At 56.4% G+C, this 24,920-nt stretch overlaps 1 protein-coding gene across 4 annotated transcripts in view; it reads right to left on the reverse strand.

The window, feature by feature from the left end:
• Positions 1–24,920, reverse strand: part of BPTF (bromodomain PHD finger transcription factor) — an 86,731-nt gene that overhangs the window by 3,529 nt on the left and 58,282 nt on the right. For 2 of the 4 annotated variants that reach the window (XM_075579959.1, XM_075579960.1), the window contains exons 27-31: positions 24,579–24,901; positions 6,392–6,565; positions 5,491–5,683; positions 4,924–5,008; positions 806–992 (exon numbers count right to left, since the gene is read on the reverse strand). In XM_075579959.1, the coding sequence (XP_075436074.1) occupies positions 806–992; positions 4,924–5,008; positions 5,491–5,683; positions 6,392–6,565; positions 24,579–24,901 (962 nt within the window). Of the gene's footprint in view, positions 1–801; positions 993–4,923; positions 5,009–5,490; positions 5,684–6,391; positions 6,566–24,578; positions 24,902–24,920 lie in introns of those variants that run through there. The other 2 variants (XM_075579961.1, XM_075579962.1) reach the window with 2 other exon arrangements.

Raw genomic sequence — 24,920 nt, forward strand, 5'->3', positions numbered from 1 at the left:
AGGTGGCTGATTGAGCCACCCGTGCTGAAGCTGGGACTGATTGCAGGCGTGGCTCAATCAGAAACAAGTGCCAAAAACTATTTCTGCTTTGTTAAAAGTTGTGAAACATAAGGCCGGTCAAAAAGCATGTATAGAGCAGGCAGGCACATTCATGCAATCAGCAAGATACAGCCGGGGATTGCCATTTCTGTGTGGCACAAAAGGATTCGGAGCCTATAATGTTCCCCAGGTACCGGTTATATCAATATAGGCCAAACCACTCTATAAAAACAGGTTTTTGGTAGGTTTCACAATTGGAAGAAACGGTAACACCCAACATGAAGCATTCGCATGAACGAAATCTGCCCCATTAACTTAAACATGCGCTTAGAAAGTGATGCCCCAAGGTCTGGATTGACTAAAAACGGAGCTAGGTACAGTATAGGGTGTAGGTTGTATATGGGACAGCGTGCCTGCGTTTCCCCATATTATATCAGTGTGCGCGACTGACTTAGCCATGGTAAGAATGTTTATTTTAAAATTATTTAAGGTCTGCAAAGGATTTTTTTTCACTAATCGCCAGCTAGCACGGAAGCTGTTCAGTTCAATGGCTTCTCACTCCACTAAAGCACTAATCGGTATTGGGAGCCAGGCTCCGGCTGGATAATGCCCAATGCAATATGACTTTCAGTAGCTCCGATTCTGCCTGATACAAATATTGGTGTGACGTATCCCGGTCGTTATAGGACAGCAGTCTGCAAACGAAACACCCCATTCATTCCAACCCCGGAAGGGTTTCTGGAAGGTTCTCCGCGCCCCGTATTACCTGCTCGCCTTGAAAGCTTTCAACTTCTGCACAAAGAACGACTCCAAGACCTCCGCGCTCTGACAAAAAGGGGAGTCGCTGGGGTTGTAGTAACGACAGTTATCAAAAATTTTGGTCATGTCCGCTACAAACTCGGTCAGCTTCTTGTAGAAACGCGTCCGTATCCTCTCTTCCATGGTGGCCAGGTCTATAAAACAGGAGAGAACGGTGAAGACCGCAATCCCGCACGGAAATGTCTGCAGGCTCTTTCACGTTCGACAACACCCCCTCCACCCCCCGCATCCCCTGGCACGGACAATGTCATTATTTCAAAGGCTCTTCAGCATTTCATTCAAAACACATAAAAAAGGGGGAAAGCGTAGAAACAGCACAAGTTGGGCCGGAAACATTGGCGGTGTTGAAGTTCTGTGGAAGCCCAGTGTATGTTTAAAAGCTGCACTATACAGTTACGTAGTAGATGAGGTTGAAAAAAGACATACGGTCTGGCAGCATACGGCCGCGCTCATGGTGGGGGCGTTGCTGTGTGCGCCCGCTTGCACTTTCGGGACCCTTACCTGCTTTTCTATTGCAGTTCCTCAAGTGCCCGCGGCGCTGCAGTGCGTCGGCGCTGCTACATTTTGGCCAGACAAGTCAATTTGTGATTAAGGGCTGCAGTCACCGTCACGTGAGCTGGTTCAGCCAATGAGGGGCGAACGAGCTCCGTGACGCGCTCGCCACGCCCCCCGAGCGCCTCCCCAATCTCCTGCACCCTAGTGCACACATCGCTGGGGCCTGCGCCGCCACCTTGTGCTCGACCTAAGTGTTACTTGTGTGAAGGATGGAAGGATGGAAGGAGGGGCTTGGGGGGCGAGACCTGCTACAGCCTATTAGAATGGCAAAGACCTTGCAAAGCATTTCAAGTTGCACCTTCTTCAGGCTCACATGTCAGCAGCTTTATAACGGAGTTTGAAATCTGTACTCCGGACATCTCTGAACAACCATCACCAATGCGTTTGACAGTGGAAACACTCCTAATATTACAGTGATCAGGACTCATTTGTAAGATGCGAGCGTGTATAACAAAGCAGTTAGCCAATTCATGTGTCATTTTTCTGCTGGCTAAACACTAATTCCACTGTTTATCCTCTCACCGCAGGAGAGGACTGAAAAGTACTGGGGGCCCAGCGGTCAAGCTTACAATGCAAGGTAACCCAAAGCTACAAGGTTAACAAATCCTATTCAGGCACAACTGAACAAACAAGGTTAATTTGCTTCTTTCCGCTGTGCATTCCTTCCCTGTGTTTGTCTTTCCTGCAAATCCCACTGTGTCTCATAAAAGTCCCTGCCCGCTTAGCGAGACCGTCTGATCTGGGCTACTGAACTGTAGCAAACAGTCTCCACCTTCACTGGAGCAAAGTGGGAAGAGAAGCTAACGTAACGGGCTTTATTACGCCGGGAAGCGCCTGCCTGACCTCTGTCAGACACCCAATGTTTAAAGCGCATCTTTTACTCGTGAGAACGAAAGGAGCCGGGTGAGAAACACAACTAATTATATTGGACACGTTTGTGGTGAACTCGTGCACCCTGGGACGAAGGATTGCGCTTCACTCCGTGGATTAGTGATTTCTTCCTTCTTCACCCAAGTGTCTAAGTTGTATCTGTTTGAAATAAGCCACTAGGACAGTGTTTTTAAACAGGGGTTCCTATGAACCCTAAAGGGTTCCCTGCAATTATCAGGTCATTTGAAAATTGTACCAAATGCAGAATAATTTACAATGTATCTGATCTCAGACTCGCTATAAGAGAAGGTTGGGGTTCCTTACAATGCATCTGATCTCAGACTCGCTATAAGAGAGGGTTGGGGTTCCTTACAATGCATCTGATCTCAGACGTGCTATTAGAGAGGGTTGGGGTTCCTTACAATGCATCTGATCTCAGACGCGCTATTAGAGAGGGTTGGGGTTCCTTACCATGCATCTGATCTCAGACTCGCTATTAGAGAGGGTTGGGGTTCCTTACAATGCATCTGATCTCAGACGTGCTATTAGAGAGGGTTGGGGTTCCTTACAATGCATCTGATCTCAGACGCGCTATTAGAGAGGGTTGGGGTTCCTTACCATGCATCTGATCTCAGACTCGCTATTAGAGAGGGTTGGGGTTCCTTACAATGCATCTGATCTCAGACGCGCTATTAGAGAGGGTTGGGGTTCCTTACAATGCATCTGATCTCAGACGCGCTATTAGAGAGGGTTGGGGTTCCTTACAATGCATCTGATCTCAGACGCGCTATTAGAGAGGGTTGGGGTTCCTTACCATGCATCTGATCTCAGACGCGCTATTAGAGAGGGTTGGGGTTCCTTACAATGCATCTGATCTCAGACGCGCTATTAGAGAGGGTTGGGGTATCTTATAATGCACCTGATCTCAGACGCGCTATTAGAGAGGGTTGGGGTTCCTTACAATGCACCTGATCTCAGACGCGCTATTAGAGAGGGTTGGGGTTCCTTACAATGCACCTGATCTCAGACGCGCTATTAGAGAGGGTTGGGGTTCCTTACAATGCATCTGATCACAGACGCGCTATTAGAGAGTGTCGGGGTTCCTCAGAATTTCACACAAGGTACTTTAACCAAAAAAAGGTTGGAAACCCCGGCGCTAGGAGGATCCGGGGGAGAACTATGATGCCGGTCACAAGATGTATTGTAACTTGCAACAATGCTCCTTAAAAAGGTTATTAAGAACCCAAAATAAACTTACTGGGAGAGTTCTATAACCAGGACTCTTTAGAGCAGGGGTGCGCAGATTTCTTGAGCTGCGCTCCCCTGCCTGGGAGCCACAGCGTTCGCACCCCCCTCTCCTAAGGACACCGCATCAAATGACGTCACGTGACCCCGCAGCGTGAACCATGACGATGCGTCGCCGAAGACCCAGCAGAGACCAGGTAAGGCAGTTACAGAGGCCTCACGCCTCCACCGGCATTTAATTGCCGTGGGGAAGAGCGCGGGGCCCCTGTAACCGCCGCGCCCCCCCCCTAGAAATTTAGAGCAGCAAAACATGTGACATTATATATACATGTATATATATATATATATTTTTTTTTTTTAATGAATCGGTAATTAAGTATTAGATAATACTGCATTTAAAAAAAAAATTCAACTCTTAATTACATTTTTAATGAGTTTAATATACTGAGCATCCTTTGATGTCAATAGCAGCTTTAGCCCACCTCCCCAGCAGTGCAAGATCTTTGTAACACTTTCCTGTTTGTGGTCATTTGTTGCCAATGTTCCCAACCGTTTGAGCTGCAAATTGTAACCATAGGTAATCTTACCGTAGTAATATAAGGATACATTGTAGCTGCTGAGTTACACTGACTGAAGCAGCCATTATGTTAGTAACACCATAAGGATTTTTCAAGGCGCACCAAACGATTGCCAGCTTGGGTAAGGACGAATAATTATACATTGCCACACGCTTTACACGTTTAAATAGGAAGAAAAAAAAAAAAGGGGGTTGAATGTGGTATTGCTGCTTTAAAACAGCCGTTGATAATTGGGACCAGGAACAGATTGTAGGGGTTATATGCAGGAGGTGCAGAGAGCGAACATGGCCAGAATTAGAGACTTGTACTTAAAACCTCCTGTTTGGTGTGTGTACAAGTTTGAGAGCTCGCTCATGGCTCAGATTTCGGATCACTAAGCATTTGAAAAGGAGGCGGGGGTTGTACACAGCCTTTCAAAAAAATTGGACAGATTGTTCATTCCCGCGTATGGTGAACAGAAGAAGAAGTCATTCTAAAGGGGCCTTAAAAACAATCCCCGTGTGCTGGATAGGACAAAGTATTTGTCATTCTTGGTCCAGGCCACAGCCTCAAGCAAACTTCGGCTCTGATCAACGGCTTCCTACTTTCAGAAACGTTTTCGCGTGCCAATGTGGGGGTTCACAGGGATTGGGGGTTACTTATTTAAGGCTGCGTTTTCGGTTGACGGATGCAGCCATTTTATATTCGGAGGTTAAGGTTATTGTACACATTTCTATTACTGCTTGAGAGAACCGGTCGTAACAACAGCCGAGCCACACAGAACAGATCTCACGTGGAGTTATGCGTTCTCTATAGAAGTATTCCACTCTGTACTTACCCATAGGTTCTTTGATCACCTTATAATAATCTGGTGCGTCGACGGGGTCCACCGCCTCTAAGAAGGGCCACGCCATTTTGTGAGTCTACGGGAGAGGATGAAATCGCATTATTCATTCAGTTGGTACATCACAAGATATGTAGAGAACCCGTAGCCGCGCGCTTCCAACCGGGGGACCCCGCGCGCTTCCAACCGGGCCCCGCGCGCTTCCAACCGGGCCCCTATTAGGGATATTCAGCACAGGTGGTGCAATCAGTCTCTGCTTCAGCACAGGTGGCTCAATCAGTCCCTGCTTTGAGCCACCTGTGCTAACCATTTCCTGCTTCAACACAGGTGGCTCAATCTTAGAGTTTAAGGATATCCCTGCTTCAGCAGAGGTGGCTGTCACTGACTGAGCCACCTGTGCTGAAGCAGGGATATCCTGAAACCCTGACCTGTTGGTGGCCCTTGAGGACTGGAGCTGGCCACCCCTGCTGTAAAATAGTGCAGCTGTCGATTTCCTTGGTAGCTTACAGTACATAGCGGTGACTGCAGTACAAACCCTATAACCACCTCTCTTTCCCTTACCTGTAAAGACCGCAGCACCCGCTTCAACCCCTCATAATCTTTGTCGGTCAGCGGGCTGAGCACCGTCATGGCGTCCTCCGTGGACTGGCACTGCGGGCAGACGTACTCGTCAATGTACTCCGCCTCGCTTTGCAAAATGCCAACGCAGCGTCCGTGAAACCAGTTCTGGCATCGGTCACATCCTATGTAAAACCTGCAAGTCGCAACACAAACACAAACCGGAGCGGTGAAATTCGGTGGCGAGGGAAAAAAGAGCAACGGATAGAAAACTGGCCGACAAACAACTTGCAATGAGTTCAAACACACATTCACATGTACTATAAGATATGAAGCATACAAACATTAAGACCCCCAAAACTAATATATATATATAAAAATCTGTGTGTGAGGGGAGTGGGGGGGGGGGTGAGGAGGAATTACTTTGCAAATCTATATATGTTTTGTAATATCCGGGGTTCTCCAAATGCATTCAACATATATATGTTTCTATAAGGCTTTAATAAAAGTGTGTAGAATATATAAGATGCTTTTGTTGAAACACACGGATGCAACAGACCACATAACAGAAGAAAACCTCTTCTACGAAAGCACAACGTAGCCTTTCCAGATTCCCACCAAGGTGTGATATGCAGTAATTACACAAGGGAGAGAGCATGCAGCCTATTCAGAGAGAATGGTCATATTCCTTTTTATTTCAACGCATCCAGTGTTCCCGTGTGTTCAACATGCTCTTATAGTGGGGAGGGGGGTTAATAAATAGGGGTGTTTAGCTAGGGAATGGGAAAAGGGGGCAGGGGGGGAACAGCCAAAATAAAAGCACATTGTAATCTGTTGCATTTAACCAAAGCCAGAGCAATGCGCTGCCTAATGATGAGAAAGGGATGCGCGTGTCCGCACTCACTGTGAGTCATCATATGGCGTTCTGCAGAAACAGTACAATTCCTCACTGCTGCCCTCTTGTGCCCGTTTACAATCATTACAGATGTACACATCCAGTTTCTGAGCTTCCTTTTCTGTGATGCCAACACAGTCGCCATGATACCAGTTAGCACAAAGCTCACAGCCAACATAGAACCTAAAATGTTCACAATAACATGACAAAGTAGTTGTCATTTCAATACTGTAAGGCATTTCTCCTCCAGCTTTTTTTTTTTGTCAAGTCCATTCAAAGTACAGAACTTCAAGAGCGCAGAGAATTCAGCCAAATGCCACGAGCACAATTTTAAAAATCGGGTGAAAGAATTTACCCCAGGGGGAGGGCAACTCCAGTCCTCAAGGGCCACCGTCAGATCAGGTGTTGGGATATCACTGCTTCTGCAAAGGTGGCTCAATCAGCCCTATCTTCAGCACAGGTGGCTCAATCAGAGGCTCAGTCTTTGACTGAGCCTCTGATTGAGCCACCTGTGCTGAAGCTGGGATATCCTGAAAACCTGACCTGTTGGTGGCCCTTGAGGACTGGAGTTGGTCACCCCTGGTTTACAGTACAGAGCCAATAGATTCCTTCATGGGTAAAGGGGTCACTCAGAACATTTTACTAAACATACGGAGATTGATAGACTAGTGGTATAAATTCAAACTTTATCGTTTTTATACAGGGTGAAAATAAACACAGTCGGACCCCTTCCACAAAAGCAACTCTCCTGTTATTTCAGCCCTTTGTACCATGCAGAGGTATCCCATTTTAATGTGCCGCCCCGTTATTCACCAGCAGTAACCTCGCTCCCCATTTTCCTCCAGGGTTCATGGTCTTTGTTAGCTGGGTCTGGGGCGGTGTGCCCTGCGTTGCCAGCTCCTGCAGGACTCAAATGGTTCGAATCACACGCGTGGTCCTTTCACCCACCAACTGCAGGCCACTTCGAGTGTGGGATATATTGTATGCCCGTGGCCGCTGGACTACGTGGTTAATGTCTTCTATTGGGAAGGGCCTTAATCTAGATACACCAAAGGGAGCGGGAATCCATGTCTACTTCCATAGGGGAAAAGGGCCTATATAGAATTACCCCCTAAACATCATCACAGCTAGAAACAAATGTATCAAAGCAAGAAGTTGTTAAAGGTTAACCCTTTCGCTGCCAATGAGGGGTGTCTGCTTGTTGGCAGCAAAAGGGTTAAAATACTTGAGGCGCTGTTGCACACTTACCTAAACTACAGGTTTGCCCGTTGGTGTGTACCAGAATATGGGAGAGGATTATGCATCAATGAGGTGAGAGCCCGCGGAAGCTGGAACCACTGTGCGAGTTAATGCAGCAGAAAGGTCAGCCACGGGAAGGATCGCGTCTGCTCTGCCACAGCCAATTCCACTCTCGCTGCATGTGCACTGCGATTGGTTGCGGGCCTTACTAGGGTTGCGTTCATTAGGGACTCCCCTTTAACTGGTGTCAAGCTATATATGGCAGGGGTGCTCCACGCAAGTCTTCAAGATTTCCCCCCGCCCTCCCACAACAGGTCAGATTTTCAGGGTATCCCTGCTTCAGCACAGGTGGCCCAATCAGGGACTCAGTCTTTGGCCGAACCTCTGATTGAGCCACTTGTGCTAAAGCTGGGATATCCTGAAAACCTGACCTGTTGGGCAGGGGGGCTTTGAAGACTGGAGTTGAGCACCCCTGATATATGGCATTGTTATTCTAACATTAGTCTGACTTGAGAATCTAAATACAGGATGTTTACCTTGTGACTGGGGATCCTTCTTCCCTACAGATTAGTTTGCATGCAGGGGGTTCTGCAGAGCTGCACTGTGTTAATTTCTGCTCTGGGGACCCACGGCTTCCCGAGATACTTACCTCCGTAGGGGGTGCTGGTAGCAGCTCCGGTCGGGCTGTGTGGGGCTATAAAAATGGCGGCTTTAAAGCACCTGCCAATAGGAAACCATGACGTCATCCCTTCCGGCTTCCTATTTGCCCGCGTGACCGGGACATCTAAACCTGTGGAGTCGCTACCGGCGCCCCCTACAGAGGCAGGTGTCTCAGGAAGTAGGGGGTCCCCGGAGCTGAAATTAACGGGGTTCAACTCCAGAGACCCCCTGCTTCTCACCTAGGGGGATATTTAATTTGCTTCTTTAAAAAAAAACTGTGAGTTTCCACCTCCAGCTTCACCATGCTAATCCATTGACTGCGCTCCTGATAATGTCCATGAGTTAGCGCGCATCTTCACATTTCCCAAGCCACGCTTAGTGGACATCACATACCCTTTAACCCACGCAATCTACTGCAAACTCCCCCCCCCCCCCCACCACCACCTGTGCACACCTCTGCATGGAAAGCCTAGAACAGCAGGATACTCTGCTTAACAGACCAAAAGAATGAGCACGTGCAAAGCGTACATATGCAAAAAATACAAAAACAGGAGCACTTATGTTGTGAGGTGATCACACCGGGGGAATCTGGGGGTCTTGGAAATAATCCAGGATGACATTCAATGGAGATACAAATTATATACGTGACCAGAGAAAAATTGGTATGTGTCACCTTTAAAATAAATAACTAGAGAGAGAAATGATCTGTTGGTTACATACAGCTAGCTGTTAGAGTGTAAAAGCAACGCATGGAGTTTGATGAATGAAAGGACATGAATTGGGTGTGGATTCTCACTTAGGACCAGGCTGTTACTCACATCTTTGTCAGGGCTTGCTAAATGCAACGGGGATGTCACAACGCTCATGCTAGCTCAGCCATAATGAAAGCTTTTCAAGCACCTAAGTCCTTAAGAGGATTTACTGCAGGGGGTGGGCCAGCTGCCGTCCTCAAGGGCCACCAGCAGGTCAGGTTTTCAGGTTATCCCTGCTTCAGCACAGGTGGCTCAAAGACTGAGACACTTGTGCTGAAGCCAGGATATCCTGAAAACATGGCTTGCTCGTGGCCTTTGAGGCCTCGCATTGGCCACCCGTGGATTTACTGCATATAAAATTTTTTGATAGATATAGATATATATAATTTAAAAAAATCAGTGTATTGAAAAAACGGCTACTTGGGATTATAACAGAAAATGCCATTAATTCCCCCATTATGAAGAATGGGCCAGCAATGCACGGCTCTGAAGCAACAAAAAGGCACTGGACCACGTCATCCAATAAAGAACTACAGTACATGGCGAAAACGGACCTTGCTTGATAATTTACTTTATTGTACAATACCTACAGAGTTTCATTTTTATTGATGGAAAACAAGGAGTTTTTTCCCTCCTAATGGTCACTGTTGTAGGTGTTGTAAGCACTTCTGCATTAATCATTACATCTTTGTAAACACTGGAGCCTTCTTTCATGTTTTAGGTCTTACTATAAAAGATGTCACAGCGCGTGGGACTGCACCGTTGCTAGTTCTCCTCGCACGGCCTGCTGTACAATGTGCAGAACCGCTGTCTCAACTATACCACTTCTACTACTGCCGTGGGGAATTAGCATATCATAGGGCCAAAGCCAGGCCTTCTACACCAGTAATCCATATGTAAAGCCATCCAAGATAACGAGATCTTATATTGCATCTGCAGTAACTTCATTCTTCCAACAAATACTATCAACCAGAAGCAGCCTCCTTTCCTGGGACCAGTTACAACTCTTTAGTTGTCAGAATGAGAACTCAAACACCTGTTTTCGGTCTAGAATCGGTGGTTTCGTCATATACAAGATCTTGAGTAAAACCACAAGGTCCACAGCTCTCTCTCTCGTCTCTGCTAATTACAAGTTTGACAAGTTCTGCGCTAATTATTGCTGCAGTAGTCCATCTTGGTCATACATGGCAAAGGCAAAATCGTTCTAAAGCTATTCGTCGTTAGTGAATGAATGACTGCTCTGTCCCTCAACCTCTTCCACCACCAGAGGAACTGGGAGGGCATTGCAATTAGGCTAAAGGGCACGGAATCATTCTGTCCTGACACGCCATGGTTTACGCTCCTACTCCTGTCCCATGAAACATGATGTAAGTCAACACAGCATGCCACCAACACACAGAACGCACATGGTTTAAATTAAAACACAACCACCACGAGAATGTGTGACCTGGGCGATGTTTGTGAGAGATGTGAACGGGGGTAGTATAAGAAAAAAAACAGGGGGGTCATTTGCAGATCAGTGGGCAGTTACACAGCAGAGGTGAGCAAGTCTGGGTAGGCTTCATATCTAGACCAGGAGGGGCCAACTTCAGTCCTCAAGGGCCACCAACAGGTTAGGGTTTAAGGATATCCCTGCTTCAGCAGAGGTGGCTGTCACTGACTGAGCCCGCTGTGCTGAAGCAGGGATATCCTGAATGCCCTTGAGGACTGGAGTTGGCCACTCCTATTCTACATCCTACTTGTGGCTCTCCTCTACCAAATCCTAAAAGACTAAGGCCTCTATTCAATATGCTATGAAGATGTCTTCCCTGTGCTGGAGAAGTGCTCAGCTCCATTTAAGTTAAGGAGACTAACATCTTCTCAAGCGCTGGGAAGAGGCTTCACAGCATTGTGAACAAAGGCCTAGCGGTGGGAATCGAGTCTTAGGCCCTTGCAGAGAGTCTCTGTACTGGGATTTCACCCACTCTATGGATTGATGGTGTATTTCCCCCTCTATTACAAGCGGTATGACTTACCTTGCTCTATCGTAGCACAAATGTCTCTGGACTGAAACACAGGGGCTTATTATCAGTGGCTGGCCAGCAATCTGCCTGCCCAAAATTACACGCAAAGGAGACACGGCTATGCTTTTATCCATTCTATATTATTTAAAGCAGCAGTTCTACTATTTCCCACGTGTGGTAGGAAAAATATGAATTCCTCGTTTAGGTGCTCTTGTTTGTGCTAAACCAAACAGCATACATGATCTATAGGTACACTGCTAGCTCCTTTGTATCAACTCAAGTTCAAAGCGCATAGAAAGCAAACGTCCCATTAACTTAGCTCGGTAACATATGGTAGACGTATTGCTAGCAACTAGGCCAGGGGCGGCCAAATCCAGTCCTCAAGGGCCACTAACAGGTCAGGTTTTCTGGATACCCCAGCTTCAGCACAGGTAACAATCAGTGGCTCATTCATTGAGTGAGCCACCTGTGCTGAAGCAGGGTTATCCTTAAAACCTGGCCTGATGGTGGCCCTTGAAGACTGGAGTTGGCCACCCCTGGCCTAGAGGCTATTAATCTGGTTAAACAGCATTTGTGAAGAAAATTAGAGAATAGCTGGCTGGAAACCATGGAGGCTCAACTTTTATTGCATTCGTTAAAATTGTTAACTTCTAGGAAGAATTTAGTTGTAGTTATACGTCTATCTCATAGACACGGTCTTACCCCTTGTGCTTAACTGCTGCTTTAAACAATTCATTCTGAGTGACCGAAACCCAACTGGAGGTGAAATGGGTTAATTCATTCTCTTGCATCTTAGAGTTTCTTTACAATTAATAACCTCAACTTTTAACCAAAGGAAAAGAAAAGAAAAATACGTTTTTTTTCTCTGCACAACGTAAAGGTTAAAATGGAACTATCCCACACAGGAAGCTGGGTTAATCTATGCATGTAAAGACCGTTAAAGGTTACATAATACGTCAAAGAAAACAAAAAGAAACCCAGGAAAAGCAATTAAGAGAAAGTTTCAGAAAATGTGGCTGTTATTTAAATAAAGCTCTTTGAACTTTTGGGCCTTGCGAGTCAAACGGATTTAAACCCAAATTTTACATTTGCTCAAAATGTTTACTTCTGGCGGCATGTTCTATTTTGAATTAAATGCAGCAATAGCAGCGTGAAAGTGCGTTATATAAAGCAAATGGCAACATATCGATTTGAAAGAGGTAATATCTACATGGCCATATTGAAAATAAGAACATCTTCCCCTCGCACCAATAGCGTGTGTGTGTGTGTGTGTGTGCGTGTGCGTGTGCGTAAAAAATAAACACATGTGGAATATTTTGCGCGTTTCTATGTTGCAGTGCACAATATGTATGGGTCTGTATTATAGCTATATTATATAGAGTCTATATTAGCGGAAATTCTCACCTATATGCTGTTAACGTCGGCCCTGTGACAAAATGTTACAGTGAAAAGCTCATGGCAGGGAGTTTGAATTGGATCCCAAAATGTAAAGATGCTGCTTAGCCGCGCGCGACCCCAGCCATGTGCGACCCAGGACCCAGCCATGTGCGACCCAGGACCCAGCCATGTGCGACCCCAGCCATGTGCGACCCAGGACCCAGCCATGTGCGACCCAGGACCCAGCAATGTGCGACCCCAGCCACGTGCGACCCAGGACCCAGCCATGTGCGACCCAGGACCCAGCAATTTGCGACCCCAGCCATGTGCGACCCAGGACCCAGCCATGTGCGACCCCAGCCATGTGCGACCCAGGACCCAGCCATGTGCGACCCAGGACCCAGCCATGTGCGACCCAGGACCCAGCAATGTGCGACCCCAGCCATGTGCGACCCAGGACCCAGCCACGTGCGACCCAGGACCCAGCAATGTGCGACCCCAGCCATGTGCGACCCAGGACCCAGCCATGTGCGACCCCAGCCATGTGCGACCCCAGCCATGTGCGACCCAGGACCCAGCCATGTGCGACCCCAGCCATGTGCGACCCAGGACCCAGCCATGTGCGACCCAGGACGCAGCCATGTGCGACCCAGGACCCAGCCATGTGCGACCCAGGACCCAGCCATGTGCGACCCAGGACCCAGCCATGTGCGACCCCAGCCATGTGCGACACAGGACCCAGCCATGTGCGACCCCAGCCATGTGCGACCCAGGACCCAGCCATGTGCGACCCAGGACCCAGCCATGTGCGACCCAGGACCCAGCCACGTGCGACCCAGGACCCAGCCATGTGCGACCCAGGACCCAGCCATGTGCGACCCAGGACCCAGCCATGTGCGACCCAGGACCCAGCCATGTGCGACCCAGGACCCAGCCATGTGCGACCCAGGACCCAGCCATGTGCGACCCAGGACCCAGCCATGTGCGACCCAGGACCCAGCCATGTGCGACCCAGGACCCAGCCACGTGCGACCCAGGACCCAGCCACGTGCGACCCAGGACCCAGCCACGTGCGACCCAGGACCCAGCCATGTGTGACCCAGGACCCAGCCATGTGCGACCCAGGACCCAGCCATGTGCGACCCAGGACCCAGCCATGTGTGACCCAGGACCCAGCCATGTGCGACCCCAGCCATGTGCGACCCAGGACCCAGCCATGTGCGACCCAGGACCCAGCCATGTGCGACCCAGGACCCAGCCATGTGCGACCCCAGCCATGTGCGACCCAGGACCCAGCCATGTGCGACCCAGGACCCAGCCATGTGCGACCCAGGACCCAGCCATGTGCGACCCAGGACCCAGCCATGTGCGACCCAGGACCCAGCCATGTGCGACCCAGGACCCAGCCATGTGCGACCCAGGACCCAGCCATGTGCGACCCAGGACCCAGCCACGTGCGACCTAGGACCCAGCCATGTGCGACCCAGGACCCAGCCATGTGCGACCCCAGCCATGTGCGACCCCAGCCATGTGCGACCCAGGACCCAGCCATGTGCGACCCAGGACCCAGCCATGTGCGACCCAGGACCCAGCCATGTGTGACCCCAGCCATGTGCGACCCAGGACCCAGCCATGTGTGACCCAGGACCCAGCCATGTGCGACCCCAGCCATGTGCGACCCCAGCCATGTGCGACCCAGGACCCAGCCATGTGCGACCCAGGACCCAGCCATGTGCGACCCAGGACCCAGCCATGTGCGACCTAGGACCCAGCCATGTGCGACCCCAGCCATGTGCGACCCAGGACCCAGCCATGTGTGACCCAGGACCCAGCCATGTGCGACCCAGGACCCAGCCATGTGCGACCCAGGACCCAACCATGTGCGACCCAGGACCCAGCCATGTGCGACCCAGGACCCAGCCATGTGCGACCCCAGCCATGTGCGACACAGGACCCAGCCATGTGCGACACAGGACCCAGCCATGTGCGACCCCAGCCATGTGCGACACAGGACCCAGCCATGTGCGACCCAGGACCCAGCCATGTGCGACCCCAGCCATGTGCGACACAGGACCCAGCCATGTGCGACACAGGACCCAGCCATGTGCGACCCAGGACCCAGCCATGTGCGACCCAGGACCCAGCCATGTGCGACCCCAGCCATGTGCGACCCAGGACCCAGCCATGTGCGACCCCAGCCATGTGCGACCCCAGCCATGTGCGACCCAGGACCCAGCCATGTGCGACCCAGGACCCAGCCATGTGTGACCCAGGACCCAGCCATGTGCGACCCAGGACCCAGCCATGCGCGACCCAGGACCCAGCCACGTGTGACCCAGGACCCAGCCATGCGCGACCCAGGACCCAGCCATGTGCGACCCAGGACCCAGCCATGTGCGACCCCAGCCATGTGCGACCCAGGACCCAGCCATGTGCGACCCAGGACCCAGCAATGTGCGACCCAGGACCCAGCCACGTGCGACCCAGGACCCAGCCACGTGCGACCCAGGACCCAGCAATGTGCGACCCAGGACCCAGCCATGTGTGACCCAGGACCCAGCCATGTGCGACCCAGGACCCAGCCATGTGCGACCCAGGACCCAGCCATGTGCGACCCCAGCCATGTGCGACCCAGGACCCAGCCATGTGCGACCCCAGCCATGTGCGACCCCAGCCATGTGCGACCCAGGACCCAGCCATGTGCGACCCCAGCCATGTGCGACCCAGGACCCAGCCATGTGCGACCCAGGACCCAGCCATGTGCGACCCAGGACCCAGCCATGTGCGACCCAGGACCCAGCCATGTGCGACCCAGGACCCAGCCATGTGCGACCCAGGACCCAGCCATGCGCGACCCAGGACCCAGCCATGTGCGACCCAGGACCCAGCCATGTGCGACCCAGGACCCAGCCACGTGCGACCCAGGACCCAGCCATGTGCGACCCAGGACCCAGCCATGTGCGACCCAGGACCCAGCCATGCGCGACCCAGGACCCAGCCATGTGCGACCCAGGACCCAGCCATGCGCGACCCAGGACCCAGCCATGTGCGACCCAGGACCCAGCCATGTGCGACCCAGGACCCAGCCACGTGTGACCCAGGACCCAGCCATGTGTGACCCAGGACCAAGCCATGTGTGACCCGCGACCCAGCCATGTGCAACCCAGGACCCAGCCATGTGCGACCCAGGACCCAGCCATGTGCGACCCAGGACCCAGCCATGTGCGACCCAGGACCCAGCCATGTGCGACCCAGGACCCAGCCATGTGCGACCCAGGACCCAGCCATGTGCGACCCAGGACCCAGCCATGTGCGACCCCAGCCATGTGCGACCCAGGACCCAGCCATGTGTGACCCAGGACCCAGCCATGTGCGACCCAGGACCCAGCCATGTGCGACCCAGGACCCAGCCATGTGTGACCCAGGACCCAGCCATGTGCGACCCCAGCCATGTGCGACCCAGGACCCAGCCATGTGCGACCCCAGCCATGTGCGACCCAGGACCCAGCCATGTGCGACCCAGGACCCAGCCATGTGCGACCCCAGCCATGTGCGACCCAGGACCCAGCCATGTGTGACCCAGGACCCAGCCATGTGCGACCCAGGACCCAGCCATGTGCGACCCAGGACCCAGCCATGTGTGACCCAGGACCCAGCCATGTGCGACCCAGGACCCAGCCACGTGTGACCCAGGACCCAGCCACGTGCGACCCAGGACCCAGCCATGTGCGACCCCAGCCATGTGCGACCCAGGACCCAGCCATGTGCGACCCCAGCCATGTGCGACCCAGGACCCAGCCATGTGCGACCCAGGACCCAGCCATGTGCGACCCCAGCCATGTGCGACCCAGGACCCAGCCATGTGCGACCCAGGACCCAGCCATGTGTGACCCAGGACCCAGCCATGTGCGACCCCAGCCATGTGCGACCCAGGACCCAGCCATGTGCGACCCAGGACCCAGCCATGTGCGACCCCAGCCATGTGCGACCCAGGACCCAGCCATGTGCGACCCAGGACCCAGCCATGTGCGACCCAGGACCCAGCCATGTGCGACCCAGGACCCAGCCATGTGTGACCCAGGACCCAGCCATGTGCGACCCAGGACCCAGCCATGTGTGACCCAGGACCCAGCCATGTGCGACCCAGGACCCAGCCACGTGCGACCCAGGACCCAGCCACGTGCAACCCAGGACCCAGCCATGTGCGACCCAGGACCCAGCCATGTGCGACCCCAGCCATGTGCGACCCAGGACCCAGCCATGTGCGACCCAGGACCCAGCCATGTGCGACCCAGGACCCAGCCACGTGCAACCCAGGACCCAGCCATGTGCGACCCAGGACCCAGCCATGTGTGACCCAGGACCCAGCCATGTGCGACCCAGGACCCAGCCATGTGTGACCCAGGACCCAGCCACGTGCGACCCAGGACCCAGCCACGTGCGACCCAGGACCCAGCCACGTGCAACCCAGGACCCAGCCATGTGCGACCCAGGACCCAGCCATGTGCGACCCAGGACCCAGCCATGTGCGACCCAGGACCCAGCCATGTGCGACCCAGGACCCAGCCATGTGCGACCCCAGCCATGTGCGACACAGGACCCAGCCATGTGCGACCCAGGACCCAGCCATGTGCGACCCAGGACCCAGCCATGTGTGACCCAGGACCCAGCCATGTGCGACCCCAGCCATGTGCGACCCCAGCCATGTGCGACCCAGGACCCAGCCATGTGCGACCCAGGACCCAGCCATGTGCGACCCAGGACCCAGCCATGTGCGACCTAGGACCCAGCCATGTGCGACCCCAGCCATGTGCGACCCAGGACCCAGCCATGTGTGACCCAGGACCCAGCCATGTGTGACCCAGGACCCAGCCATGTGCGACCCAGGACCCAGCCATGTGCGACCCCAGCCATGTGCGACCCAGGACCCAGCCATGTGCGACCCAGGACCCAGCCATGTGCGACCCCAGCCATGTGCGACCCAGGACCCAGCCATGTGCGACCCCAGCCATGTGCGACCCAGGACCCAGCCATGTGCGACCCAGGACCCAGCCACGTGTGACCCAGGACCCAGCCATGTGCGACCCAGGACCCAGCCATGTGTGACCCGCGACCCAGCCACGTGTGACCCAGGACCCAGCCACGTGCGACCCAGGACCCAGCCATGTGCGACCCAGGACCCAGCCATGTGTGACCCGCGACCCAGCCACGTGTGACCCAGGACCCAGCCATGTGCGACCAAGGACCCAGCCACGTGTGACCCAGGACCCAGCCATGTGCGACCCAGGACCCAGCCATGTGCGACCCCAGCCATGTGCGACACAGGACCCAGCCATGTGCGACACAGGACCCAGCCATGTGCGACCCAGGACCCAGCCATGTGCGACCCAGGACCCAGCCATGTGCGACCCCAGCCATGTGCGACCCCAGCCATGTGCGACCCCAGCCATGTGCGACCCAGGACCCAGCCATGTGCGACCCAGGACCCAGCCATGTGCGACCCAGGACCCAGCAATGTGCGACCCAGGACCCAGCCATGTGCGACCCAGGACCCAGCCATGTGTGACCCAGGACCCAGCCATGTGTGACCCAGGACCCAGCCATGTGTGACCCAGGACCCAGCCATGTGTGACCCAGGACCCAGCCATGTGCGACCCAGGACCCAGCCATGTGTGACCCGCGACCCAGCCACGTGTGACCCAGGACCCAGCCATGTGCGACCCAGGACCCAGCAATGTGCGACCCAGGACCCAGCCATGTGCGACCCAGGACCCAGCCATGTGCGACCCCAGCCATGTGCGACCCAGGACCCAGCCATGTGCGACCCAGGACCCAGCCATGTGCGACCCAGGACCCAGCCATGTGCGACCCAGGACCCAGCCATGTGCGACCCAGGACCCAGTCATGTGCGACCCAGGACCCAGCCATGTGTGACCCGCGACCCAGCCACGTGTGACCCAGGACCCAGCCATGTGCGACCCAGGACCCAGCAATGTGCGACCCAGGACCCAGCCATGTGCGACCCAGGACCCAGCCATGTGCGACCCAGGACCCAGCCATGTGCGACCCAGGACCCAGCCATGTGCGACCCAGGACCCAGCCATGTGCGACCCAGGACCCAGCCATGTGCGACCCCAGCCATGTGCGACCCAGGACCCAGCCATGTGCGACCCCAGCCATGTGCGACCCCAGCCATGTGCGACCCAGGACCCAGCCATGTGCGACCCAGGACCCAGCCATGTGCGACCCAGGACCCAGCCATGTGTGACCCCAGCCATGTGCGACCCAGCCATGTGCGACCCCAGCCATGTGCGACCCAGGACCCAGCCACGTGCGACACAGGACCCAGCCATGTGCGACCCAGGACCCAGCCATGTGCGACCCCAGCCATGTGCGACCCAGGACCCAGCCATGTGCGACCCAGGACCCAGCAATGTGCGACCCAGGACCCAGCCATGTGCGACCCAGGACCCAGCCATGTGCGACCCAGGACCCAGCCATGTGCGACCCCAGCCATGTGCGACCCCAGCCATGTGCGACCCAGGACCCAGCCATGTGCGACCCAGGACCCAGCCATGTGCGACCCAGGACCCAGCCATGTGTGACCCAGGACCCAGCCATGTGCGACCCCAGCCATGTGCGACCCAGGACCCAGCCATGTGCGACCCAGGACCCAGCCATGTGCGACCCAGGACCCAGCCATGTGTGACCCAGGACCCAGCCATGTGTGACCCAGGACCCAGCCATGTGTGACCCAGGACCGAGCCATGTGCGACCCAGGACCCAGCCATGTGCGACCCAGGACCCAGCCATGTGCGACCCAGGACCCAGCCACGTGTGACCCGCGACCCAGCCACGTGTGACCCAGGACCCAGCCATGTGCGACCCAGGACCCAGCAATGTGCGACCCAGGACCCAGCCATGTGCGACCCAGGACCCAGCCATGTGCGACCCAGGACCCAGCCATGTGCGACCCCAGCCATGTGCGACCCAGGACCCAGCCACGTGCGACCCCAGCCATGTGCGACCCAGGACCCAGCCATGTGCGACCCCAGCCATGTGCGACCCAGGACCCAGCCATGTGCGACCCCAGCCATGTGCGACCCAGGACCCAGCCACGTGCGACCCAGGACCCAGCCACGTGCGACCCAGGACCCAGCCATGTGCGACCCCAGCCATGTGCAACCCAGGACCCAGCCATGTGCGACCCAGGACCCAGCCATGTGCGACCCAGGACCCAGCCATGTGCGACCCAGGACCCAGCCATGTGCGACCCAGGACCCAGCCATGTGCGACCCAGGACCCAGCCATGTGCGACCCAGGACCCAGCCATGTGCGACCCAGGACCCAGCCATGTGCGACCCAGGACCCAGCCATGTGCGACCCAGGACCCAGCCATGTGCGACCCAGGACCCAGCCATGTGCGACCCAGGACCCAGCCATGTGCGACCCAGGACCCAGCCATGTGCGACCCAGGACCCAGCCATGTGCGACCCAGGACCCAGCCATGTGCGACCCCAGCCATGTGCGACACAGGACCCAGCCATGTGCGACCCAGGACCCAGCCATGTGCGACCCAGGACCCAGCCATGTGCGACCCAGGACCCAGCCATGTGCGACCCAGGACCCAGCCATGTGCGACCCAGGACCCAGCCATGTGCGACACAGGACCCAGCCATGTGCGACCCAGGACCCAGCCATGTGCGACCCAGGACGCAGCAATGTGCGACCCAGGACCCAGCCATGTGTGACCCAGGACCCAGCCATGTGCGACCCCAGCCATGTGCGACCCAGGACCCAGCCATGTGCGACCCAGGACCCAGCCATGTGCGACCCAGGACCCAGCCATGTGCGACCCCAGCCATGTGCGACCCAGGACCCAGCCATGTGCGACCCAGGACCCAGCCATGTGCGACCCAGGACCCAGCCATGTGCGACCCAGGACCCAGCCATGTGCGACCCAGGACCCAGCCATGTGCGACCCCAGCCATGTGCGACCCAGGACCCAGCCATGTGCGACCCCAGCCATGTGCGACCCAGGACCCAGCCATGTGCGACCCAGGACCCAGCCATGTGCGACCCCAGCCATGTGCGACCCAGGACCCAGCCATGTGCGACCCAGGACCCAGCCATGTGCGACCCAGGACCCAGCCATGTGCGACCCAGGACCCAGCCATGTGTGACCCAGGACCCAGCCATGTGCGACCCCAGCCATGTGCGACCCAGGACCCAGCCATGTGTGACCCAGGACCCAGCCATGTGCGACCCCAGCCATGTGCGACCCAGGACCCAGCCATGTGCGACACAGGACCCAGCCATGTGCGACCCAGGACCCAGCCATGTGCGACCCAGGACCCAGCCATGTGCGACCCAGGACCCAGCCATGTGCGACCCCAGCCATGTGCGACACAGGACCCAGCCATGTGCGACCCAGGACCCAGCCATGTGCGACACAGGACCCAGCCATGTGCGACACAGGACCCAGCCATGTGCGACCCCAGCCATGTGCGACACAGGACCCAGCCATGTGCGACCCAGGACCCAGCCATGTGCGACCCAGGACCCAGCCATGTGCGACCCAGGACCCAGCCATGTGCGACCCAGGACCCAGCCATGTGCGACCCAGGACCCAGCCATGTGCGACCCAGGACCCAGCCATGTGCGACCCAGGACCCAGCCATGTGCGACCCCAGCCATGTGCGACCCAGGACCCAGCCATGTGCGACCCAGGACCCAGCCATGTGCGACCCAGGACCCAGCCATGTGCGACCCAGGACCCAGCCATGTGTGACCCAGGAACCAGCCATGTGCGACCCAGGACCCAGCCATGTGCGACCCAGGACCCAGCCATGTGCGACCCCAGCCATGTGCGACACAGGACCCAGCCATGTGCGACCCAGGACCCAGCCATGTGCGACCCAGGACCCAGCCATGTGTGACCCAGGACCCAGCCATGTGCGACCCAGGACCCAGCCATGTGCGACCCAGGACCCAGCCATGTGCGACACAGGACCCAGCCATGTGCGACCCAGGACCCAGCCATGTGCGACCCAGGACCCAGCCATGTGCGACCCAGGACCCAGCCATGTGCGACCCAGGACCCAGCCATGTGTGACCCAGGACCCAGCCATGTGCGACCCCAGCCATGTGCGACACAGGACCCAGCCATGTGCGACCCAGGACCCAGCCATGTGCGACCCAGGACCCAGCCATGTGCGACCCAGGACCCAGCCATGTGCGACCCAGGACCCAGCCATGTGCGACCCAGGACCCAGCCATGTGCGACCCAGGACCCAGCCATGTGCGACCCAGGACCCAGCCATGTGCGACACAGGACCCAGCCATGTGCGACCCAGGACCCAGCCATGTGCGACCCAGGACCCAGCCATGTGCGACCCCAGCCATGTGCGACCCAGGACCCAGCCATGTGCGACCCCAGCCATGTGCGACCCAGGACCCAGCCATGTGCGACCCAGGACCCAGCCATGTGCGACCCAGGACCCAGCCATGTGTGACCCAGGACCCAGCCATGTGCGACCCAGGACCCAGCCATGTGCGACCCCAGTCATGTGCGACCCAGGACCCAGCCATGTGCGACCCCAGCCATGTGCGACCCAGGACCCAGCCATGTGCGACCCAGGACCCAGCCATGTGCGACCCAGGACCCAGCCATGTGTGACCCAGGACCCAGCCATGTGCGACCCCAGCCATGTGCGACCCAGGACCCAGCCATGTGCGACCCAGGACCCAGCCATGTGCGACACAGGACCCAGCCATGTGCGACACAGGACCCAGCCATGTGCGACCCCAGCCATGTGCGACCCAGGACCCAGCCATGTGCGACCCAGGACCCAGCCATGTGCGACCCAGGACCCAGCCATGTGCGACCCAGGACCCAGCCATGTGCGACCCCAGCCACGTGCGACCCAGGACCCAGCCATGTGCGACCCAGGACCCAGCAATGTGCGACCCCAGCCATGTGCGACCCAGGACCCAGCCATGTGCGACCCCAGCCATGTGCGACCCAGGACCCAGCCATGTGCGACCCAGGACCCAGCCATGTGTGACCCAGGACCCAGCCATGTGCGACCCCAGCCATGTGCGACCCAGGACCCAGCCATGTGCGACCCAGGACCCAGCCATGTGCGACCCAGGACCCAGCAATGTGCGACCCAGGACCCAGCCATGTGTGACCCAGGACCCAGCCATGTGCGATCCCAGCCATGTGCGACCCAGGACCCAGCCATGTGCGACCCAGGACCCAGCCATGTGCAACCCAGGACCCAGCCATGTGCGACCCAGGACCCAGCCATGTGCGACCCAGGACCCAGCCATGTGCGACCCAGGACCCAGCCATGTGTGACCCAGGACCCAGCCATGTGTGACCCAGGACCCAGCCATGTGTGACCCGCGACCCAGCCACGTGCGACCCAGGACCCAGCCACGTGCGACCCCAGCCATGTGTGACCCAGGACCCAGCGATGTGCGACCCAGGACCCAGCCATGTGCGACCCCAGCCATGTGCGACCCAGGACCCAGCCATGTGCGACCCCAGCCATGTGTGACCCAGGACCCAGCCACGTGCGACCCAGGACCCAGCCATGTGCGACCCAGGACCCAGCCATGTGCGACCCAGGACCCAGCCATGTGCGACCCAGGACCCAGCCATGTGTGACCCGCGACCCAGCCACGTGCGACCCAGGACCCAGCCATGTGCGACCCCAGCCACGTGCGACCCAGGACCCAGCCATGTGTGACCCAGGACCCAGCCATGTGCGACCCAGGACCCAGCCATGTGCGACCCAGGACCCAGCCATGTGCGACCCAGGACCCAGCCATGTGCGACCCAGGACCCAGCCATGTGCGACCCCAGCCATGTGCGACCCAGGACCCAGCCATGTGCGACCCAGGACCCAGCCATGTGCGACCCAGGACCCAGCCATGCGCGACCTAGGACCCAGCAATGTGCGACCCAGGACCCAGCCATGTGCGACCCAGGACCCAGCCATGTGTGACCCGCGACCCAGCCATGTGCGACCCAGGACCCAGCCACGTGCGACCCAGGACCCAGCCATGTGTGACCCAGGACCCAGCCATGTGTGACCCCAGCCATGTGCGACCCAAGACCCAGCCATGTGCGACCCCAGCCATGTGCGACCCAGGACCCAGCCATGTGCGACCCAGGACCCAGCAATGTGCGACCCAGGACCCAGCCATGTGCGACCCCAGCCATGTGCGACCCAGGACCCAGCCATGTGTGACCCCAGCCATGTGCGACCCAAGACCCAGCCATGTGCGACCCCAGCCATGTGCGACCCAGGACCCAGCCATGTGCGACCCAGGACCCAGCCATGTGCGACCCAGGACCCAGCCATGTGCGACACAGGACCCAGCCATGTGCGACACAGGACCCAGCCATGTGTGACCCAGGACCCAGCCATGTGCGACCCAGGACCCAGCCATGTGCGACCCAGGACCCAGCCATGTGCGACCCAGGACCCAGCCAAGTGCGACCCAGGACCCAGCCACGTGCGACCCAGGACCCAGCCATGTGCGACCCAGGACCCAGCCATGTGCGACCCAGGACCCAGCCACGTGTGACCCAGGACCCAGCCATGTGTGACCCAGGACCCAGCCATGTGTGACCCGCGACCCAGCCATGTGCAACCCAGGACCCAGCCATGTGCGACCCAGCCATGTGCGACCCAGGACCCAGCCATGTGTGACCCGCGACCCAGCCATGTGCAACCCAGGACCCAGCCATGTGCGACCCAGCCATGTGTGACCCGCGACCCAGCCATGTGCAACCCAGGACCCAGCCATGTGCGACCCAGCCATGTGCGACCCAATAAACCACTTTTATGTTATTATCTCTCGTTCTGTGTCGGTATATTGGATCTCTAAGGATCCTCAATATGTGTATTCTGTATGTATATATGTATGTGTACACACACACACACACAAACACACACACACACACACAATACGGATGGGGTGGATTGCTGCTTTATACTACCGATTTCACTATACCTACATTTCACGCTGCCATTGCTGCAGTGTCTTAAAAAACCCGCCTCGCTGACAAAAACCTGCAGTTTCTTGATCAACGTTTGACTAAGAAAGGCAGGGACAAAAAGGCAATTCCAGGGGAATGGGCTCACTCACTTGGATTCGTCGTAGGGCGTCTTGCAGATGCAGTAAAGCTTTGTGTCCTTCTTGTTCTCCTTTGAGGTAGTGGAAATCATTTTCTTCTTCTTCGACTTGGCAGGAGTCGGCTCTTTCTCCTCCTCCCGCTTCCTCTTGTGGGAAGACACAACGGCGGAGGCGGCGGTGGGGGACGTGGAGCTTGCCGCGTGCTGCGGGGGGGTGAGGTGAGGCGGGGAGGGCAGAGATGGTGGCGGCGATGTTGGAGTGGACACTGCAGCCGCGGCCGCTTGGACCTTTTCTTTCTCTTTTTTAATCTTGCTCAAGTCTTTCTTTAATTCTTCCTGCAAACCGTTCAGAAAA

The sequence above is a fragment of the Ascaphus truei genome, chromosome 22, assembly GCF_040206685.1.
Source record: "Ascaphus truei isolate aAscTru1 chromosome 22, aAscTru1.hap1, whole genome shotgun sequence".
NCBI lineage: Eukaryota > Metazoa > Chordata > Amphibia > Anura > Ascaphidae > Ascaphus > Ascaphus truei.